Below are 24,455 nucleotides of genomic sequence, written 5' to 3'. Positions count from 1 at the left end.
GAATCTACCAGAGCACGCCAGATCGGTAGAAGGTGCTCTGGAAGAGAACACCCAAACCAAAGATGCACAAACTCAGGAGGTGACTTTCCTGCAACAGAAATTGTCTCATTATTCTCAAACCATACAGGAAGCGCAGAGAGCCAATGAGGCCCTCTGTGAAAAGAATGATGGGCTCCACAAACAAGTGGCAGCGCAAGAGCGGGTCATAGAGGCCAGCAAAGCCTTGATAGCTGAGCAAAAGTCTCAGAACTCTGCTTATCATCAAGAAGTAGGGGCTGAGAAAGAGAAACTAGCGAGGTTGGAAAAAGAGGGTGCTAGATTTAATCCTAACTGGAGGGACCCTGAACAGGTTGAGAGGGACAGGCCAACCCCTGATCATAGTATAAGGACCTCTGTACTAAGAGACTCAAATCCATTTAACACTTTGTGCACTGCTGAGTTCATGGCTGCCGGTTCACATGAGCAGGAAGCCATGAGGCCATCAGAATTTAATATGCCAAGCATGATGGAACTGACAGGTCAGCGCCCCCCAGAAAGTGATGGACGGGCGTCCCTGTATAGATACCCAAACATTAAGGCTGATGTCTCTGACAAGGAAGTCTCCTATGAGGGGAGAGTCGGGATTAGATCCACAGAAATACTACTTTTCAAGGGACCAGTTGGTTCAATTTGATGAAAAACCAAATGAAATGAGGTCAAAAAGAGCATCCTGAAGACCTCTACCAATTAGGGCAGTGGGGGGGATACTCTGCCGACTCTGGGAAGAGACAGAAGACTACGCTCCTGAGCACCACAGGAATAAAGAAACTAGACCCCTCCATTCTGCAAGCCCCTCTCAAGCTCACAGAATCAGGGAGTGCCTAGATGATCATGAGGGGACCTCAAGTAGTAGCACCTCTGAGTCAGAGGGCGAGTGGACTCGGGTGACTAAGCCAAAGAAGGCAAACAAACTCAAGAGAGTTATGACAAAAAACCCCCATTAGGCAGATTAAGGCCATTAGCAGTTTCATAACCCCATACCATAAAAATGCAACATATTCTGTTTGGGAACACTTGGAACTCTATGAGGAGATGATGGACACTTCATCTGAAAGATAACCTGAACTGCACATAGTATGTAAAATGGACATTCTCCCCCAAGTACTCCAACTTCTTTGCTGGACTGGGGGACCAGAACCATTCAAGATGGTCCACCTACAGGGCGGCCATCTTGAAACACTTTTCAGCCCACAGAAACCCCCAAGAGGCTTGAAAAGCGGCCTTCAATCTGCAGTGCAGGGAAGATCGGGCCCCACGAGAATTTGTGCAGGAGCTCCAACCCGCCATTGCACAAACCACTAGGAGGGTGCGCACGGATAGCAGGGAGTTTGTAACCACCTTCTTTCATGCATTGCCCAAGTATATCATGACCCAGCAGGTGAGGGATTTCCATGACAAAAGATCTCTGGACTGGGTCACAGAGCACGTGACCAGCATTTATAAGGTCCAAAAACCTGCAGAAAATAAAAATGTGACCAAGAACCCCAAACCAGCAAACACCCCTGCTGCTGCTAAGGTGGCAGAGGTGAAGGTTGCCCCCCATTCTAGACCTAGAGATGGGGGAGCCTAAAAATGTACCGACACAAAATCAGCAAAATCGGAGACCCAGAAGGCGGCAGTCAGGGAGGTAATCCCACTAATGGGACCCTTAACTCCCCTGATTATATCAGTCCCCGATACAAGGGCACCCAACCAATCTTGGTGTATGTATGGACTCACTCATCTCCAGCGGGGGGATCCAATCAGGTAAGTACCGCCCCAGGAAACTTCCATCCTGACTTCCCCCAGGAGGGCAGTAATTCCCCAAATGCTGGGTTAAGTTTCTTCCCCCGATACTCACAAAACCCCCACCTGCAGGACAACCCTCCTTTCATTCCCTGATTTCAGGAACCCAGACAACCCAATCCGGGAGATGGGAGGCCAAGGGTGGAGGGTTACAAAAATTCACCATATTCAGGGTACTACGGGAGAAGGGATAGTTACCCTTCCCGTGATCCACCTAGATTGGAACAGAGACCCCTGTACCAGCCGGAAGGGGCTTCCCAACTGGAGCGCCAGGTCCAGAACCTAACACAGGATCTGGGTCGCATGTTGAGGGCTCAACAGAACCCTCAGATGAACATGGCCGCTCAGAACCCCACAAACCAAGGGTCTGGTATCCCAGAACAATGACGGGGAGAGAACCCTGACAACTCACCGGTTCCAGAGGAGGCGGCACGGGTGGTGTAAAGACCTAGAGGAAGCTTCCTTCCTCACCTGTGAAAAGCCCCTGGACACCCAGGAACCGGAACAAAAATCTCCTGCCTCTGAAAATCTGCAACCCAAGGAACAGAGGGCGGGTAGGAGAAATAAAGAACTCAAAAAGTGCAATTTTGTGCAGGAAGTTAGTGTCCTCCAGTTTGAAGGGGGAAAAAAATCTTCTCCTTCAGGGACTGGGGGACTCCTCCCAAAGAAAAATGGGTCCCAAGAGATCTAAATGAAGTCTGGGTGGATGTGGGGACTGATTCAGTATTGCCCATCCTTGAACCACAGAATGAGCATTAAGGGAATCGAGCATTAAGAGAGGATTCCCAAACTTGCCAAATCAATTCTGGTGACTGCCACCAAAAGGGGGGGGGGGGCAGCCCAGAATCAGAAAAAGGGTAGCCCAAAACTCTGAATGACAAATTTTTCTTTCAGATTCCCACAAAGAATTATGCCCAAACTACCCCTGTGTCGGAGTCAAAAATAACCCAGCTGGCCCAAAATGCACATTATCTTTGCCCACTTGAGGAGAATGAGGGTAGATTTTATGCCCCAGTGCAAGGGCAATGTACATTTGCAGCGCTGGTTACAGATACAGATACCAGATCCCTCTCACCCCTCTTCCTGGACAACTCCAAAACTTCGACGGGAATGAAATTCCTGTCGAGGGGAGAGCGGATTTGGAAATAAAAATTGGGCAACACAAAGTGAAACACCCGGTCATAGTTGTGACTCCAGAGGGCACACCCTGTCTACATCCTGCGTAGGCTGTCCCCCCTAGTAGATTGTGTGAACAAAGTCCTCTGGACTCAGACTAACTGGCCAATAAAATTAAAATGGAGTGTCAACCATGTTAGTTTAAATGGCACATGCCACATGGTTGAACAAAAACCTGATCATATTGAGTTTCATTTCCAGAACAATCGGATACCTGATGTGACAGTAATTGCTGTAGGACAACAAACTGGTGATGGGAACTCCTCTACATTCCTGAAAATCAACCTTCCTTCCAGTCTTAAGTGGCATTCCACACTGGAAAGAAGTACTCTGAAATTTTATACTGATCCCCAATCTGAAAACCCCAATCCTATAGTCAAAAGTGATGAGAAACCGGTTCAAAGTTTAGCTGATATTCAGAAAATTAGAGAACAGTTATTCATCCCTATTCAGTTAAATGAGGGGAAGGAGTCTGTTTTCGCCTGAGTGTGCGTGAACAATGGCAAGAGCTTCATCAGCGAAGCCACGTTCAGGCAGCTCCCAAAAGATCCAGCCATTCCCACATTTAAATTGATTGATGAGTGGGTAATGGGCCTGGAAACTCCCAATTCCAAACATCTCCTGCCTAGCAGGTGCATGCTCAACATTTCTATAGGTGACGAAAGCATAGAACACAATTGTTGGGTCGTGCGAGATGTCCCTGCTGCATTTTATTTAGGCAGTGACATTCTCAATCGTTTTGCCATTAATTTGTGTCAGAATTCCTCTTCACTGGTTGACCCCGTAGTGTAGAAGAAGAATTCTTCCCACCAATGTACCCCTCTGAATGGTAACAATACACATACAGAGGGATCAATTAATTGAAAGATGTTTGGATATCCCTCCGAGACCACCGTAGCTGTAGAAGGAAAGAAGCACAATTAGTATCCAAGTATACCGTGTGTCTTCACTAAATACTAACACTCCTCCCACACTAACCTGCTCAGAGATAGAATTGATCCTAAGTTGATTAACCACGATCTGAGCAGGAATCGGGAAATAAAAGGACTATTCTGCAAAACAAGCGACTTCTCTGGTTACAATCCCTGTTAGCACTAAACTACCAATAACAAGAAAAAGCACAGAGATTCTTACCAGAGGGATTCCAGGGTTAAGTGTACATGGTAATTATTCGTGATGAAAGAGAAAGATGATTTCCGTCTGAGTTAGAAGGAATACGGAAAGTCGAAGTGTTTTTACCTAATGGTGAGCAACTCCCGTGATGCAGCGGACGCTGTCCCACGTTGCAGCGGAGGCTGTCCCGCGGCGCAGCCGAGGCTGTCCCACGTTGCAGCGGAGGCTGTCCCGCGGCGCAGCCGAGGCTGTCCCACGTAGCAGCGGAGGCTGTCCACGAAATAACAAATACTGTGTTGACAGTACAAGAAGTAAGTCGAAAAGTATCAAGAGTGAATGTAGTCAGCAAATTCAAAAGAAATCCTTTAAACAATCCGGGTCAAATCCATACGAGCAAACTTAGACTGAGGAATAGGCAATGACAACATCCAAGGGCAGAAGGCAAGGGTCGAAAACCAGTAGATCACTGAAGCACCAAAACAGACTAGGAATATCCAAAAGCAAGGTCGGTTAGAGAAGCAAGGGTTCAAGATACCAGGTAAACAAGATGCAAGGCAAGTAAACAAGTAGCGCCAAAAATGCTTGATCAGAAGCACTGAGCAAGCAGGGGGGCGGGATTAAATACCCAATGTCACATGATCACCGCCGTGAACAGGCACGCACGTTGCGTCTCCTTAGCAACGCTTTGCTAAGCTTCCATGGCAACCTCCAGCCACCTCGGAAGACCGAAGTTCGGGATATTCCTCCCCGTGAACCGCAACACAAAGTTCGGCTGACTCCCGTGTTTTTTCTGGTGACACGAAAAGTACGTATCCCATTCCGAGAACCTGCGCGCATAACAATTTGGACCTGGAAAATTACAAAGCCTGGTCCCGCCTAGGGGGAAATCCCATGGACTCTGATTCAGAAAAAGCATTTCGGTCAGCCGAATTGCTGCCGTATGCAGTTGAAGTTCAAATTGGAGAGGAGGTCACCATCCCAGGATGGACCTGACTATTCCCACTTGAATGAAAAAATTTTAAGAGGACAAACTGCAAAATCCTGATGCATATGTACATCTCAATGCCCATCTCCAACAGCAGGGGTTGGGGTTAAACCCAACACCATTTGTCAATGTAGAACACACCATTCCAATATTGATGGATAACAGCGACCCTAGGAGTATCACTCTGGGCGCAGGCACCATTATTGGAATGGCGGTTGATGACTGCCATTTTTCCATGGATCTAGGTAATGAACTAGTAGGACCAATCCCCAATGACTGCTTTGACAGCGATAGTGGCAATGACTTACCACCAGACATGATCTTCACCCGGCAAGGGGTGAATTTCCTGCTGTACTCTTCCTGCCCTTACGGTGAGGGAGAGGTGACCTGTGACATCAGACAGGATGAGGTGATATTTCAGGTCCACAATGACTCCCTCTCCTGCCTGAAACCCTCTGTCCAGGTCAATACTCTAACCAGGGACCTCTCCATCCAGCTCGAGGAGGCCGCTGAGATAGCAAAACCGGGAGTCTTTCCAGGCTTCAGGCAAATGGTTGAGGAGTGGGTAAACCTAGCTGATGCCTGTGAGACTCCTGAGCAAAAGCAAAAGTTGAAACAGGTGTTCTTAGATTTTCAAAATCTCTTTGCGGTGGACTCGTATGACTGGTCGCACCGAAATCCACACTACATCCATTCCCACGAACCATGGAATGACTCCAGTGTTTGTGAAGCAATACCGCTTGCCTCTCGCATCCATGGAGTCCCTGATGGAAATAATCAAAAACCTGAGTTCCGTGGGATAATTTGCCCAGCCCACAGCACCTTTAATAATACGGTGCTGGGGATTTTAAAACCGAATGGCCAGTGAAGACTCTGCTGACCTTAGGGAGCTAAATAAACGGGTCCAAATGTCCTGATGGCCTCTCGCATATATTGACCAAGGACTGGCCCAGATCCAGGGGTCAAAGGTGTACACTGCCATTGACCTGACCAATGGGTACTGGACCGTGCCTGTCAGTAGGGAGGACCAATACAAGCTGGTCTTTACCTTCGGGGGGGGCAGCAGTACACGTGGACCGGGACTCTCTTCGGATACATCAACTCCGGCAACAAACTCAACATCTTCCTACATAAGGCCATGCCTGACTTGGGTGAAAGGGGTAACCTGGCCTATGTGGATGCTGTTCTGATAAAAAGCTCAACTGTGGAGGAACATACAGCGTAAATCCGTTATGTTCTGACACAGTTGAGGGTTGCCGGAGCACAACTATCCTTCCAAAAGGCACAGTGGTGCAGAACCCATATCAACTTCTTGGGACTTGAAATAACTTCTGAGGGGGTCTGTCCCCCGGAGAAGAAAGTGGAAGCACTCCTAAAACTTAAGGACCCCACAACTCTGCGAGAGCTAAGAAGCCTCCTTGGACTGAATTTCGTAGGCAGTTCATAGAGGATTACGCACCGATTACAAGACCCCTGATCCATCTGCTGAAGGGGGGGGTCAAGTGGGAGTTGGGTCCAGAACAAGCCGAGGCAGTAAAGCAACTCAAAAGAAGCCTCTCACAAGCGCCTTGTCTAGTTTACCCAGTCAAAAACAAGGAGTTCTTCTTGGAGACGGGGTTCTCGAATACATGCTTGACAGCAATATTATATCAAAAGCATGACAAGGTCAATAAAGTCCTCTCCTATGCAAGCAAGACTTTATCCTCTGTGGAGGAAAAATATAACGATTGTGAGAAGGCACTCCTGGCAATGGTGTGGGCATTGGAAAATTACTGCCCGTTCATCCAGGGGGAACACATCATAGTGGAGAGTCCACACCAGCCTTTGCAATACCTTCAAAGTGACAGAATCCGGGCCGGAAATGTGAGTAATTCCAGAATTACTTCCCGGATTCTGTCAATGCAAGGCTTTCCTGTGGAGGTCAGATATGGCCAAAACAAGAAGAGTCCCCTTTCGCAAGGTCTGGCTGACTTGCATGATTGTGCCAGAGATAACTGTATCAAGGACAAAAGTCTTAAAACCCGGGACAACATGAAGGTGTACCTGAATTCCCTGCACAAAGTCTATGAAGAAGACGAGTGCGAGGGAATGCCCACAGTTTGTGGACGGGTGCTCCTACCATGTTGTTAACAACAGGGAAAAGGAAGTGGTGGCCTGTGTTGGGAATGCCTGGGTAAATGATGCCCCGCAACCCACCACTGGATACAATATCGGTCCCTGCTGTAGTCAGGTGGCGAGTTGATGGCAGTTCATCAGGCCATCCCCACTGCCGTCCAACACCAACTTCACGAACTGGTCATAATCGCTGACTCAGATTATGTTCATGGAGCACCTGGTTAATTTGAAAACCAGAGGCATGCTATGTGCTAACAACAAACCGCTTAAACATGGCAAGCTAATACAAAATATTGATGATCTGGTCTCTAGTGGGATGACCATCTATTGGATGAAGATCAAGGGTCATTCCAGAATAGAGGGGCCAGACAAAACTGGAAAAGACCTAGCTGATCAGCTGGTAAAACCAGAGCCATCCAGTGGATCTCCCTGAGATCGAGTCCCAGTTGGGGGAAATCCAGGTCACTGCTATCACTAGGTCCCAGACAAATGCTCACAATGAACTCTCAACTGCCCAGTGGAGTAAGGAGAACCCAGATGCTGATTTAGTCACGGCACACAAAGAGAATCCGATTATTGGTAAGTTTTATCAACATATTGAGGACCCTGAGAACATTCCTCTGACGGATACCGATTACATTGGGAAAGAGGACCTCAGGTTGTTGATGAAATGTCCAAAAATGTTCCGAATCCAAGACGGTTTGTTGGTAAAGAGATCCATATCTGGCTGTGACCAATGGGTGGTCCCCACCTCATTCCGAAGCCTGATGCTAAGTCACGCCCATGATGCGGCCACAACTGGTCATCGGGGGTTTCACACTACTTAAGAAATCTTACGAGAGGTTGCATACTGGCCACACCTGGGGCAGGACCTTGACCAATACTTGAAGGGGTGTCTTGTGTGTGCACAATTTTAGCCAACATCGCTCACACACTGAGCTCCCCTCCAGAAGAGGGGGATGACACTGCCTTGGTCAGATTTACAAGTAGATTTCATCGGGGCCCGTGATTCGCTCCTCTAGGGGGAACAAGTACATGTTAACCATAACCTGCTTGTTTACCAAATGGGTGGAATGTCTCCCGGCCCCAAATTGCAAGGTAGAAACAGCAGCTGCCCTGATGATCAACCACATCTACTCGCGTTTTGGCCTACCCCAAAGGATTGAGTCAGACAGAGGTAGTCACTTCACCAGCGAAGTGATGACAAAGATGCGGGAGATACTTGGGGTAAAAAGCAAACTTCACATTGCATACTGCCGATCCTCTAGTGGTGGAGTTGAGAGGTACAATAAAACCATTATGAGCATTCTAAAAAAGTTTGTGGCAGACTCGGGGCCAAGTTGGGACATCCAATTACTGCTTGTCCTGATGGCCATCAGATCTACACCTTCTTCTGCAACTAAGATGTCTCCATTTGAGCTGACTGGGCGAAGGATGGTATTACCTCAGCATCTGGTCTATAGAACACATGAGCAGACACTGATAAATGCCTCCACAACTCGTGAGCATGTTTTCGATTCTAAGAAAACACCTTCAACATGCTTTTGCGTGCGCTCAGCGGAATATGGAAAGATCTGCAGAGGGGGATGAAGACTCAATATGATTTAAAAACAACCAAAAAGGAATACCAACTAGGAGACAGGGTCTACTTGTACAATTTCCAAAGGAACCAGACCAAAGAGCATAAATGTTTGCCCAGTTGGTGTGATCCTTTTGAATTTGTAAATAAAATTTCACCTGTCGCGTATTGAATCCGCATCCCCAAACGAGAACTGACAGAAGAGAAATTGGTCCATTTTAACTGATTGAGTTGTCACCCTAGGCACAACTTGCAGCAAATTGAGGAACCAAGAGAGAATCGAATAGAGGAGAAATCTGAAGCATGAGGATAAGAAGAAGAATCAGAAGGGAACGATGGGTTTAGAAGTATAATTATGTAACGGGGAGTATTTTTCTTCACTAACAATTGTCATTATTAAATGCATGCGTGTCCCACTGCTGTCAACCCTATTGGAAGGCAGTGGGAAAATGAAGTAACCAGTTCTTATTTATTTAATAGATTTGTTCTGGTTGTGCCGATTCAAAGACCAAGAAGGACCTCCTGGCGACCTGGAAGGGATAAATCAAAGAAAATCTGGGGGCGTCGCTCCACACCATAAAGGAAGATCCAATAGAAAGCTGTGGGTATTGTTCTGCTCTCTGATGGAAGGACTTCTAAACGATGAAGCCCACCTTGCCCTACTCTCGCTCGACAAGGATCTCAGAAGAGTCGGGGGTTGGGGGGAATCTGTGGGCTACACTGACCCACTGAACAGAATTTCTCCAAAACCAAGCTGCGCTACAACAGAAACAGCAAATGGTTGCACTGGTTCCAGTGAGCACCAGGGCCTCAAAACTGCGTTGTGCAGCAACAAAAAGATGCCTGCACCATTTTGCCAAGCACATATTGGGCAGGATGGAATGTGGGATGTATTGACCCACTAGGCTCTGCCCTGCAACATCACTGTGTGCTGCTTTCACCAGAACCAACAAAATGGCTGCAGAAAGCCCTGTGCGCGTTAATACCTCTGAGAAGTGCGCAGGGAAAACGGAAAAGTCGGCTGCCAATCTACTTTGCCTGTGTCAGTGGTAGAAAAGGAGACCACACTGCCAAAACCTGTCATTTGGGCTGCCCACAGAGGGGAATGGAACTACCTGAAAAGGCAGTGCTTCATTGCAAGGAAACCCCGAAGTGCTCTAAAATCCGTTTTTCCTTGGCTGTTGAAATTGCAAAATAATGGTTCCCAAACATCAGAAAAGATCCAACATCCTTGCTGGGTGTTAACCATCACCTTATTTAAGGAATCCCCATAAGCACACAATGTCAGGAGAAGCAGAATTCATCATGGAATATCCACAGTAAAAAGGGTGCTTGCCTGGGAAAATGTCAGAATGTGGGTGCAGTACCGCCGCCTGCCTGCATGAAAGTTGTCAGTTAAGTGCATTAGAAGTTAAACTTGTGCATTAAAATCAAATTGTTGAAAAGAAGAGACTTGCCATCAAAAGCAATATAGGTTGCCACTATTTAATTTCTATGTTTTAAAAAGACTGGAATTAGAGATCTGTGTCTATTTTTGAAAATGTAAAGTTTATTTTAGCAAAGACAATTTTAAACAAAGTGTTTTAAAGTGAACTGATGCCAGCCACAGAACTTCAAAGGCAGATTCCACAGCGTGCCCCAAACAAAAGGTGCCTTCCTTCTGCTCTCTGCCCCAGGAACTCTCAGTCAGATGCTAATGAAAGGGGAGGGGACTTTGATCTGCTGCCCCCAAGAGAGACAAAGGATTTCCTTGGCTGAAAAGAATATGCTGATGCAAGTGTCAACAGAAACTACTGCCAGAAGGAAGAGAGGTGGAGATTGCTCTTGACTCACCAAAACTTTGGGGGCGGGACAGACAGATATGTGTATCCTTAAGCCACAAGAAAGTATCTTTTTGAAAAAGACTGACAGAGGACTGTGAAAAATTGTAAAAATCTGTAAAATATAGTGTTGTTAACATGAATATTCTGGTCACATTTTGAAACTACTCAGAACTCTGTGCTATGTTTAGGGACATGACTACAGAAATTGTGGTTTTGTAGCAATTGTGATGATGCTAGAAATATGAAACTTCACAAGATTATGCCCAGATGTCATGCGCATATATTTATAAAAATCTGGACAAATCTGACATTGGATACCTGACCAAAAGCACAAAAAACTGTCAAATCTGAACCGAAGCTCTCACTGAGATGGGACTCAGATGAATACTTGCTCCACTTAATCTGTGATGTAAATATGTTATTGCTTGCAAGTTGTTAATATTGTAAATATGCTTTATTTGAAAAATAGATTTACTGTGCAGAAACAAAGGGGAGGTTCTCCCTGGATTGTGAAATACAGCATCATCATGACACAATATTTTCTTCTCAAATCAGGAGAGAGGACAGACTGTAACCAATAGGATTCCTAGAGGGTGTGCCTAGTATAATTCAGCCTACCCACCCCTTAGGGAAATACATAAATAGGGACAGCTTAGGACCTACACAGACATACTTTCATCCATCAACTGATTGCTGGCGGAGCACTTTGCAAGAGGAATCCATATCCAAGACTCCAGAACTTTGAAAACAGAAAGGTCCATTTCCAAAGCTGAACCCTTCTCAGCTTGGCTTTTAAAATCCTGAAACCAGATTTTACCCCAGACCTCTAAGGGGAACAACAAAAAGAACAGCCTGGCTGAGCTGTGTTGCTTTCTTGCTCAGAATTCTTGCCAGAAATCCAGAGATCCAACCCATTTGAGCAGAGCTGGGACCAGATAGCTGTGAACCAGAACCAACCCGTCGGATCCAGTCAAAGTTTGCTGTGCAGTGTCCAGAGTGCTGTGCTGATTGCAGAACCAGAGCGCTTTGAGTCCAGTCCGAGGGATAGCAGAATTACAGTCCAGAAAATATCCCTGACCAGATCTCTGACGGGTCCATTTCAAACAGTGGTAGTAAGTATCCTTGGCATAGGATTGTCGCTAGCAAATATCTTATCAATAAGTAATCCTATCCAAACCCACTCTCTTATATCCAGAACTGCATTGTAGAAAATATTTTGTTTTACCTGAATCTTTCTCTCATCCCTATAGTCCTTTGATAACAGTAGTGTTAAAATCATCTTTGCGCTAATATATTCGCTGAAGAAAGACAAGCGTCTCGGCAGGTAGAAACCATCCAGAGACGTCGCTGGACTGGTGGCTGTGCTGTCGTGTAGCTTGTGGCTTCATAGACTCCCTAGTGTAAAGAAATCTTGTTTGTAATGTTCAAAAGTGCATCTTTCATTTGCAAATGTTGACTCTTTCTGAGAAAAACCGACCTCTACTAAAACCTCTGTAACTTCCGTACTGTATATGCTAGAAATGTAAGTTTCAAATTGAAGCTAACATCCTCGCTTTCCAACGAATCCAAAACCGCATCCCAACTCCTTATAGTTTTTCTGCAATCGTGCTTCTCGTGCGTGTAAAAGTTTGCCACACATTTTTTGCTTGGCTCAATTTCATCAAGTGTAAAACAGCTGTTCTTGCATCCGACCTCAGAATTATGTGTTCAATCTGCTAGTGACTCAATAATCATTGCTAGTGTTTATCTGAAACTATACACAGTGGCTCCCACTAGTATTGAATCCAATTTTTAGTGAATTAAATCCCTTTTTCTGTGTTTTTAACCATTCATTCAAAGCCATATTTAAACCATTTTGACCTGTTTGCAATCATTCCTGTTTCTCTCTGAGTTTGCTGGGGGAAATTGGGATTAATACTGCATTTGTAGAATGTTTATTCCTGAAACCTGTTTTCTCTCCTTCCATCCCTTTATTGTATATTGGAGGGATTGAGTAGTGTGCAGGGGGAAAGAGTGACATTGCATTTGACTGAACCCACACAAAGTATTATTCTATGCTGCATTATTTTTCCTATCCATACTCCTTCTGATTAGAGATTGTTGAGTGTTGTGACATCACCCCATTGCTGATCCTTGTATAAATATTAAATAGTGTGATTCATATATATATTGTGCAAATCCAAAAATAAATCTTTCAACTTTGCAAAACAGCCTGCTTCCTGGTTCAGTGAGACCGGGGGGGGGGATTCAAAGAGAGGGGCGTGATATAAGAGTACATCGTTCAAAAATAAAAGAATTTATAAACATAAATACATAATTAAGGGTTCCAGCTGTGCATCACTAGGCATTGACTTAGGTGGAGTACCGGGTTTTAATCACTTACTGGAACAAGGGGGCACACTGAGGAAGCTTGCCAGTGTGTTCTTACATATACAAATGGAATAAAGTGAAAAAGCAGCGTTGCCTTGCTGCAAGCCCAAAGCCCCCATTGAAAAAGGAAGCTTTTCACCTTTAAAATAATGCTGCTGACGCTATTTCCATCTGTTCTTCCTTAAACCACTGTTATTAGTAAGGCCCCGGCCATGCCCATTCATATCCCCATTGTCCTTCAGCATGACCCCTGAATGACAGGCTCTGTTAAGCCAAATCTGAAAAAAAGGCCCAAGAATCTTCAATTTCTGCCGTGCACGGGAAACACTTTATTTTGTGCTACAAAGTGTCAAAGGAATGAACCCTGCAAAAGAAATCATAGGTCTGTGCACATGTCAATTCCAGGAGACCTTTGCCTTGTACAGACTGTTGTGTAGAAGGAAATAACTATGGCTGCAGAACAGTGTGGGAATCTGATGGAGATGAAAAACCGAATTTAAAAAGAAATGCCATCTTTTCACCACACATGCACAAATGGGCTTTGCAGACAAAGGAGAAAAATGCCCGTTTTAAAAAGTACAACTGTTGAATGAAACCCTGCCCTTATCTAGCAATGTGAAGGGGATTGTGATGTGAAAATACAATGAAGGAAATGGTTCTATTTAGCAGATTTTCTTACAATTCAGAGCCAAAATAAATACAATTCATTCAAACTTCAGTGGCTGCTGGGGGAATGTTGGCTAAAAAAAAAAAAAGGTTTCTGCTGAGAGGATGAGGGAAACAAAAGGGCCTATCGGTAGATACTAATACCTCTGTGATAATTACTAGGTTGGACAGAATCTAGTCTAGGCTGAACCCACTGACAATGGAAGTTCCAGGACAAGGATATGTGAAAAGAAAGTCTCACGTCTTTGTGATTTCTACAGGAGGCTTCAGAGGAGATTTCCATGACGGCCCTGCACTTCAGGGGGTAGCTTGGAAGTTATTCCAAAATATGGGGGACAAAGGACTGCCATTTGTTTCCAAAGACAATTTATGAATAAAAATGTAAAGACTTTTATCCCCGCAGCAGGACTTTGTAAAAATGTCACAGTTTAAAAGTGATTTTGTGGTTTATAGTTTGAGACATTGTAGAATTCACTGACCCCTTGGGAATAGAAATGGCAAAGATTTGGGGATTACAAGGAAAGTATCCATGATGCCCATTAAAAATCTTTGTATTTAGATCCCTTATGATGATCCATACATATGTATAAAGTTATGGAATTTTAGGCCGAACATTTCACACTGAAAAGCGCAAAGAAAAACTGGTAGAAGGGCGAAACAATGTTTCACAAACTGGAGTATTGGACTGCTATGAGCTGCATAAAGTATGTATAAGTTTATGTAATTTGTTTAGATGTTTCCACTGCATAAAGGTGCCATTTAGGACAAAACTGGATTTTAGTTAAAATAATTGTGGGGTGTCTTGGGCATTGTAAAACTTACATCATAAATCTGACATTCCCTTGAAATCCAACCAGCTTAGAGAGAGGCGGGGACTAGCACCCCTGACCAATCCAGTAGTTTAGAGGCGTGCTTAGCTAAACCTGCCCAGCCATATACTTTGATGATGTCACTATGCATTATAAATAAGAGTCCCTGACAAGACGACACGCTTCCTGAAGTTCCTGTGCTGCATTTCTGATCTGCCCCATCCAGATTCCAGACCCGACCACAAGGCCAAAGCATTGATGACCCTACTCCAGAGCCCACTGCAAAACCCAAGCAATGCTGTTCCTATTCCCTGCCAGGCCTAAATTCTGAAAATCCACTAATCTCCCATTAAAATGGGGAAAGCTGTGGTATACTTTTGGGAAGCATCCTGAACCAGCCTGGCTTGCTGCCTTCTAACTGCTGCCCACTGACTGCATCCAGCGGTACCTGTGCCATCCAGTGACCCGAATTACCATCCGGTGACCAGAACGGCCCAGCTGTTGTCCTTTGCCAGTCGTGCTGCCCTATGGTGACCAGAACCTGTTGTTGGTCCAAAAATCCCCAAACTAAAAGTGGACTGTGAGTATAATCCCTACCCCATAGAAACCCATAACCTATCTTGTCTTGCCTTTGTCCTTATCCCACTCTCTAATCCATCCTATCCTTATCATGATAACTTGTTAAAAACTGTTAGAAATATCTGTGCACCCTGCCCGTGACTTTCTAAAGTGCTAGCGCTATTTCTTTTCAATTTTGTCTTGTGTAATCCTAAACCATTAGTCCCATTTGGAGTGATCGGACTGGTTACTGCCAGGGTTGGGCTCTGGGGTGACAGGGTTGAATTCCCGAATCAACCTTGGATCTTACTGTGTCCATCTTTGGTGGTCTAGTCTGAATACGTAAAACTTTTCTTATCACAACTGATTTCCTTTCCTTTTTCACGGCTTCATTTTGCTCAAAGCGCACCTTTTCATATCTTGCCTAACTCATCCAGTTTCATAGCTAGAGACCTATTTTCAACTCCCCAACCCAAAAACCGCATTCCAAATCAATAGAAAGAGTATTTCACCTGTTTTTATTAAAAACCGTTTGGGTAATTTAAAGCAGGAATTGAAAAGAAATGCAACTTTTACACGTGTCATTTGGCTGCAATCTGTTCTAAAATTTCCACTCATTTTCGAAATATTGCCTTTTGCTGATCCATTGCCTTGTGATTGCCAGTGATAGAACTACACGCTATTGTGATAAAACATATGTATATTATAATTTAACCATACATTAATTCATTATTTGCCATTTCCGATTGCTATTTTAGGCCTTTAAGGGTTTAAAGTATGTGAGGGAAGGTCGGATTGTTATTCTGTCTTCTGCCTATTATTCCTGATTACCGGCTGTGCCTTTCTATCCATTCAGAATTGAGTATTTGTGGGTTGAGGGAACATTGCAAAAGGAAATCCTAACTTGGATGCTATCTTTCCTAAATCAAAAAGTGCTCCCATTCCCTGGTGTTTTGTATATATTCCACTAGAAGGTTAAACCAAGTGCATTGCTTACATTCTCATTGTAATTCTCACCCAATTGGTGATTGCTGCTCCATATTAAAAATGGTATAATTTCTTTTGAATTTTAAAATAAATAAATATTGCATTTCACCAACCAGCCTGGTTCATGGTCCATTGTGACCCGGGGTATTTGAAAAAGGGTGTGTTATACGAGTTGTGTACCATCTCAAATTGAATCTGCATAAAATAATGAGAAAAGCATTTCAGTTGTGCGCTACATACTAGGCCGAGACCAAAGTGTTTGACTGAAATCCTGAACAGTTTATAGCTTATTTATTTGTTGGTCATTTCTCTTAAGCAGCTTCAGAGCGTGTGAGACAGGCATGGTGACGAGAGACAGACTCAGAAAGTAAAATGTAAAACCTTTATTTAAAGTTTAAGGGTTGGTGTAATGCCTAACTAGCTCTAGCTCTAAAGGGATGTTTCTCTGAAATTATGCTTCTAAGGGCTGTCGGTGTCTGAACCTGTTTACCTATGAACCTATGCTTGCCTTCATTCTATTAAAAAATGTGTGAGGGGATCTTTTGTCAAAAACGAAATTTAATGGTTCAACAGAAAAATAAGGAAATCAGGGTTGATTTCCGTTGACTTCCTTGCCCGGCGTGGTTTTACGCTAATCAAAATGAGTTCCGTCAAACAGGGTTGCTCGCAAGACCTTCGCCACAGTGTCCTTTCAATGAACTCCAATACCTTCAAGGTCTTTAAGTTCCTTGGGGTTCCCTTCCCTAAGCTTCAGTCCTATAAAACAAACCAATAAGTCTTAAACTCAGCTCAGCCTCTCGGGCTTCCCTTTTCCAAAAAAAAAGTCAGTTCTTCTTTAGGTTTCTCAAGTGCCCTTACCCAAGTTTAGGAACCTCTAATTCAAAACTCAAAGGTCAGCTGGCCAGACCCACGACCCCGGTGGAGGGTGACCCGAAGTGAATAGTGATTCACCTGAGAAATTGTGTACATGTGAAATCCTAAGAAGAAAGGAACTTTAATGTTTGTTTGTCGCATTAGGCTCTTTGATATAATAGACTTTGAATGGCAAAGACTTTGGCACATAAGGTTCTGATGCTGAGTTTTTTAACTACATCCTGGTGCTAGAGAAGCCAGAGTGTGCCGCATTGTCCCGTGCTAAAAACATGGGGAAGGGAAGCCAACGGCTTGAATATCTTGACATATCATTTCTTGAACACTTTTTTATTTTGAATAAGATTGTTTCCGACACTATTTGTATTTAGAATAAAGGATTGGCAATAGGTTTATTAGTATAGGCCCTTTTATTTTGCCAAGACGCCACTAGGACTTCTTTATTATTATTTGATGGTCGAAGCTTGCTCCCCTCTTTAGATTTAGGATAAGATAGGCGATTATCACACCCAATTGAAGTGTACAAATGCCCTTGAACTGTGATCACTTGTGTCTGTCTTTACTATTGCCACCATGAGTTCCTTACAGCACCCAATATTTGGTCGTTCAAGCTGCTACATCTACCAAGCAATCGGCATACACCTCTATCCCTCCCGATGGGGGTGATAAGAGAGTGGATGCCTGGGCAAGAAAGGTTTTTACTGGTGGAAGTATGGCATTAAAATCAACTTTTTCAACCTGTGCCTTTTCAAAGTTTACATTTGCCCTGTGGGACTGCGTAGGTATGGCGGCTGACCACATCCCGGAAGGCGAAGAAAGAGACTGCTTCCTGGCTATCATCAAAGATGCTAAGGAGGCAATGTGTCAATGCCTCCAGTCAGGTCTGGTTACTGCAGATGGAATCAGCAGATCCATGGCAACTAGCACCATGTTGCGTAGATTTGCGTGGTAGAGGAAGTCCGTATTTGCACCAGATGTGCAGTCTATACTCCTCAATATGCCCTTTGACAGGTGGAGGCTGTTTGGCAGCAAGACTGATGAAAGTTCTGAAAATCTGAAGACCTTGAAAGCGGCAGCTAAATCTCTTACTGCCACTATTAGACAGCCTCACCTCAACACTCCTACCCCGGTTCATCATCTTGGAGGGGTAAGTCCTTTCGATTCTACTCCTCAGTTGGAAGAGGAAGAGGACAAGACAGTCATAGAGGTCAGAGAAAATTCTCTCGTGGTGGACGAGGGAGAGTTGCTAAGTCAGCCCAAGCAGCTGGAGTTTTACCCTCAGCCGCTGCTTCAGCCGCCTCAAAACCACTCTGAGGCCTTCATTCCGAAGACCCTGGTGGGAGGCAGACTTTCTCAGCATCTGGAAGAATGGCGGGGCATTACTTCAGATGCCTGGGAACTGGAAAAGGCCTCAGGATCATCCATTGGGGAGCAATCCTTTCAAAGCTCCAGATCTGCTCCTTGTGCTTGAAATGATGACCCTGCTAGAGAAAGGTTCTATAGATCCGGTATCTGTGGCAGAGAGGAACGAGGGTTGGTACTCCCTGTATTTTCTAATTCCCAATAAGGACCCATCTTGGACTTAAGAAACTTGAACATGTTCCTCAGGAAGGACAAGTTCAAGATGGTTACCCTTTCTCAGATCCTTCAGGCTCTCCAACTCCAAGACTGGATGGTGTCATTGGACCTTCAGAATGCTTACTTTCATGTGCCAATCCATCCCAAGCACAGGAAGTACATAAGGTTCGTGGATGGCTTTCTCATTATCTGTTTCGAGTTGTGCCATTCGGGCTGACCTCCGCCCAAGGTTTTTCACCATGTTAATGGTGGTGGTGGTGGCAGCAAGTCTCAGGAGAGGGGGGGATTCACGTCTACCCCTCCCTGGACGATTGCCTGATCAGGGCACTTACACCCGGAAAAGCCTGTGAACATCTCAGCGTAACCTGCCACTCTCTCCACATACAAGGCTTCTCCCTCAATTACAAGAGGTCCCACATGATACCATCTCAAAGGCTCCAATTCATCTGGGCTATACGGGATACATCCTTGGGGAAAACCCTTGCCACCCGAGGTGAGGGCTCAACACATTCTGCAGATGGGCACCAAATTCCAGAATACCTAGCGTCTCCCGGCCTTCGATTTTCTGAGGTTGCTTGGCCTCATGGCATCCTGCAATTTACTGGTGCCAGAGGCTCGCTTGAGAATGAGATCCCTACACAGGGCTGTACGATTCCCCAAAGGGTGAAGATCTCTTGAAGGACTTCTTGAGCTAGTTATCACTCGTGGGAGACTGGTCTGTCTGTCCAGAGAGCCGCCGCCGTTTTCTCCTCTCCGGCTAGGTGAACTGCCCATAGATTCCTTCTTGAATTGGTCAGAACCAGAGCTGCATTGCTTCTCTGCACAGTGGTAGTGACCCTAGCCCTCCTCTCTTTTTGACGTAGTACATGGCCACTGTGTTGTCTGTCATTATCAGGACATTCTTTCCCTGTACAGAGGGCAGAAAGGCCTTCAGCGCTAGTGTGATTGCACTCAGCTCCAAAAGGTTGATGTGTAGTTTGGACTCCGATGGACACCAACGACCGCTGACTTGTCAGCTCGTTGGTGTGGGCTCCCCACCCCATGAGTGAAACGTCCGTCACTACTGTTATCTCCGGCCATAGCTGCCAAAAAGATTCTCCCTTCAGAATATTGCCCTTGCAGGCCCACCACAGAAGGTGTTCCCCACGTTGGAGAGTACTGAAAATCCTTTTGGATATCAGAAGGTTATTTTCCGGGCCAAATTAATATTTTTGAGGGCAAATATACCACATTTAACAAAACTGGTTCGTATGGCTGGGACTTACATAGAATGGCAGGGTGCTGTGCTCTACATACATATTCTAGGCAGCTGGCTGCTTTGAGTACCGATACATCAGACTGCTCTCATGCAGCCCTTTTTCTCTGGCTTGCACACTGAAATAAAGACGCAAACAGGATCTGTAGGTTTGCAGATGTCTCCTGACAGACACTTTAGTTTTTAGTAGTGACCAGGAAATGTTTTGATTGGTATCACAGTTCCCTTCCCTGTAGTACATCACCTTTTCTCTACATTTTTCACTTTCGTCCTGTGTAATTCGGTTGTGCGCATTGTGTGGGGCACAGGTCCTGCAGTAGACGGACAACACATTTTATTTTACATAGAATAACTTTGTTGTATTTTAGCATTGGAAAGTGATATTTTATTCTTCTTTTTTTCCATACACTGATTGCTGAACGTGCTTTGTTACTAAAGAGAAAAATAAATGTGAAATCTATTCTGTTTTTCCTCTGCCTCCACTTCTACTTGCCATGGGGACTGGTGAATTCTGCCAGGTTCTTTCTGATCTCGATTTGCCAAAGAAACAAATCAGCAATAAATATGATCACTTTGAGACTGACTGGAATACAAACATTGTTTTTCTTTTTACCCAGGAGCAAATGGGCACACCATTAAACAGTATGATGCTTCTGGAAAACCCTTGAAAGTACTTGGTACCGCTGGCATAGCCGGCTCAGCCGTGAACCCACTCCAGTTTGACCAACCAGCCGACCTATGTGTGGATACAAATGGGGAAATGTATATCGTAGATGGTGATGGTGGACTTAATAACAGACTCATCAAGTTGTCAGCAGGTTAGCAGCTCTTTCAAGTATGCAACATGCACTACCGTAAACGCCTGCTTCATGTATATTTCTTGAATTGTGGTCCAGGTCTCATTTAGAGCATGCACTGGATGTACATGCTTACATCAGGCCTCTGACTCCAGATAGAGGGTGATTGCAGGATGTACACGCTTACATCAGGCCTCTGACTCCAGATAGAGGGTGATTGCAGGATGTACACACTTACATCAGGCCTCTGACTCCAGATAGAGGGTGATTGCAGGATGTACACGCTTACATCAGGTCTCTGATTGACTCCAGATAGGGAGTGATTGCAGGATGTACACGCTTACATCAGGTCTCTGATTGACTCCAGATAGGGGGTGATTGCAGGATGTACAAGCTTACAACAGGTCTCTGATTGACTCCAGATAGGGGGTGATTGCAGGATGTACACGCTTACATTAGGCCTCTGACTCCAGATAGAGGATGATTGCATGATGTACACACTTACATCAGGCCTCAGACTCCAGATAGAGGGTGATTGCAGGATGTACATGCTTACATCAGGCCTCTGATTGACTCCAGATAGAGGGTGATTGCAGGATGTACACGCTTACATCAGGTCTCTGACTCCAGATAGAGGGGGATTGCAGGATGTACACACTTACATCAGGCCTCTGACTCCAGATAGAGGGTGATTGCAGGATGTACACGCTTACATCAGGTCTCTGATTGACTCCAGATAGGGGGTGATTGCAGGATGTACACGCTTACATCAGGTCTCTGACTCCAGATAGAGGGGGATTGCAGGATGTACACGCTTACATCAGGTCTCTGACTCCAGATAGAGGGGGATTGCAGGATGTACACGCTTACATCAGGCCTCTGACTCCATATAGAGGGTGATTGCAGGATGTACACGCTTACATCAAGCCTCTGACTCCAGACAGAGGGTGATTGCAGGATGTACACGCTTACATCAGGTCTCTGATTGACTCCAGATAGAGGGTGATTGCAGGATGTACACGCTTACATTAGGCCTCTGACTCCAGATAGAGGGTGATTGCAGGATGTACACGCCTACATCAGGCCTCTGATTGACTCCAGATAGAGGGTGATTGCAGGATGTACACGCTTACATCAGGCCTCAGACTCCAGATAGAGGGTGATTGCAGGATGTACATGCTTACATCAGGCCTCTGATTGACTCCAGATAGAGGGTGATTGCAGGATGTACACGCTTACATCAGGTCTCTGACTCCAGATAGAGGGGGATTGCAGGATGTACACGCTTACATCAGGCCTCTGACTCCATATAGAGGGTGATTGCAGGATGTACACGCTTACATCAAGCCTCTGACTCCAGATAGAGGGTGATTGCAGGATGTACACGCTTACATTAGGCCTCTGACTCCAGATAGAGGGTGATTGCAGGATGTACACGCCTACATCAGGCCTCTGATTGACTCCAGATAGAGGGTGATTGCAGGATGTACACGCTTACATCAGGCCTCAGACTCCAGATAGAGGGTGATTGCAGGATGTACATGCTTACATCAGGCCTCTGATTGACTCCAGATAGAGGGTGATTGCAGGATGTACACGCTTACATCAGGTCTCTGACTCCAGATAGAGGGGGATTGCAGGATGTACACGCTTACATCAGGCCTCTGACTCCATATAGAGGGTGATTGCAGGATGTACACGCTTACATCAAGCCTCTGACTCCAGATAGAGGGTGATTGCAGGATGTACACACTTACATCAGGCCTCTGACTCCAGATAGAGGGGGATTGCAGGATGTACACGCTTACATCAGGTCTCTGATTGACTCCAGATAGAGGGTGATTGCAGGATGTACACACTTACATCAGGCCTCTGACTCCAGATAGAGGGGGATTGCAGGATGTACACGCTTACATCAGGTCTCTGATTGACTCCAGATAGAGGGTGATTGCAGGATGTACACGCTTACATCAGGTCTCTGATTGACTCCAGATAGAGGGTGATTGCAGGATGTACACACTTACATCAGGCCTCTGACTCCAGATAGAGGGGGATTGCAGGATGTACACGCTTACATCAGGTCTCTGATTGACTCCAGATAGAGGGTGATTGCAGGATGTACACGCTTACATCAGGCCTCTGACTCCAGATAGAGGGTGATTGCAGGATGTACACGCTTACATCAGGTCTCTGATTGACTCCAGATAGGGGGTGATTGCAGGATGTACACGCTTACATCAGGTCTCTGATTGACTCCAGATAGAGGGTGATTGCAGGATGTACACGCTTACATCAGGTCTCTGATTGACTCCAGATAGGGGGTGATTGCAGGATGTACACGCTTACATCAGGTCTCTGACTCCAGATAGAGGGTGATTGCAGGATGTACACGCTTACATTAGGCCTCTGACTCCAGATAGAGGATGATTGCAGGATGTACACGCTTACATCAGGTCTCTGATTGACTCCAGATAGAGGGTGATTGCAGGATGTACACGCTTACATCAGGTCTCTGACTCCAGATAGAGGATGATTGCATGATGTACACGCTTACATCAGGCCTCAGACTCCAGATAGAGGGGAATTGCAGCATGTACAAGCTTACATCAGGTCTCTGACTCCAGATAGAGGGTGATTGCAGGATGTACACGCTTACATCAGGTCTCTGATTGACTCCAGATAGGGGGTGATTGCAGGATGTACACGCTTACATCAGGTCTCTGATTGACTCCAGATAGAGGGTAATTGCAGGATGTATACGCTTACATCAGGCCTCTGATTGACTCCATATAGAGGGTGATTGCAGGATGTACACGCTTACATCAGGTCTCTGATTGACTCCAGATAGGGGGTGATTGCAGGATGTACACGCTTACATTAGCCCTCTGACTCCAGATAGAGGATGATTGCATGATGTACACGCTTACATCAGGTCTCTGATTGACTCCAGATAGAGGGTGATTGCAGGATGTACACGCTTACATCAGGTCTCTGATTGACTCCAGATAGAGGGTGATTGCAGGATGTACACGCTTACATTAGGCCTCTGACTCCAGATAGAGGATGATTGCATGATGTACACGCTTACATCAGGCCTCAGACTCCAGATAGAGGGGGATTGCAGGATGTACAAGCTTACATCAGGTCTCTGATTGACTCCAGATAGAGGGTGATTGCAGGATGTACACGCTTACATCAGGTCTCTGATTGACTCCAGATAGGGGGTGATTGCAGGATGTACACGCTTACATCAGGTCTCTGATTGACTCCAGGTAGAGGGTGATTGCAGGATGTACACGCTTACATCAGGTCTCTGATTGACTCCAGATAGGGGGTGATTGCAGGATGTACACACTTACATCAGTTCTCTGATTGACTCCAGATAGAGGGTAATTGCAGGATGTACACGCTTACATTAGGCCTCTGATTGACTCCAGATAGAGGGTGATTGCAGGATGTACACGCTTACATCAGGTCTCTGATTGACTCCAGATAGGGGGTGATTGCAGGATGTACACGCTTACATTAGGCCTCTGACTCCAGATAGAGGATGATTGCATGATGTACACGCTTACATCAGGTCTCTGACTCCAGATAGAGGGTGATTGCAGGATGTACACGCTTACATCAGGTCTCTGATTGACTCCAGATAGAGGGTGATTGCAGGATGTACACGCTTACATTAGGCCTCTGACTCCAGATAGAGGATGATTGCATGATGTACACGCTTACATCAGGCCTCAGACTCCAGATAGAGGGTGATTGCAGGATGTACATGCTTACATCAGGCCTCTGATTGACTCCAGATAGAGGGTGATTGCAGGATGTACACGCTTACATCAGGTCTCTGACTCCAGATAGAGGGGGATTGCAGGATGTACACGCTTACATCAGGTCTCTGACTCCAGATAGAGGGGGATTGCAGGATGTACACGCTTACATCAGGCCTC

At 45.4% G+C, this 24,455-nt stretch overlaps 1 protein-coding gene across 3 annotated transcripts in view; it reads left to right on the top strand.

Annotated features, from left to right (window-relative positions):
- NHLRC3 (NHL repeat containing 3) overlaps positions 1 to 24,455 on the top strand; it is a 257,537-nt gene that overhangs the window by 108,166 nt on the left and 124,916 nt on the right. For 2 of the 3 annotated variants that reach the window (XM_069621945.1, XM_069621946.1), the window contains exon 4: positions 20,326 to 20,526. The exons of the other annotated variant lie outside the window; for it this stretch is intronic. In XM_069621945.1, the coding sequence (XP_069478046.1) occupies positions 20,326 to 20,526 (201 nt within the window). The remainder of the gene's footprint in view (positions 1 to 20,325; positions 20,527 to 24,455) is intronic. 3 annotated transcript variants of the gene reach the window in all.

Source organism: Ambystoma mexicanum, chromosome 5q, assembly GCF_040938575.1.
Source record: "Ambystoma mexicanum isolate Mex_15411 chromosome 5q, UKY_AmexF1_1, whole genome shotgun sequence".
NCBI classification, from domain to species: domain Eukaryota; kingdom Metazoa; phylum Chordata; class Amphibia; order Caudata; family Ambystomatidae; genus Ambystoma; species Ambystoma mexicanum.
The sequence above is the reverse complement of the archived record's forward strand: the minus strand, read 5'-3'. Positions and strand labels throughout refer to the sequence as shown.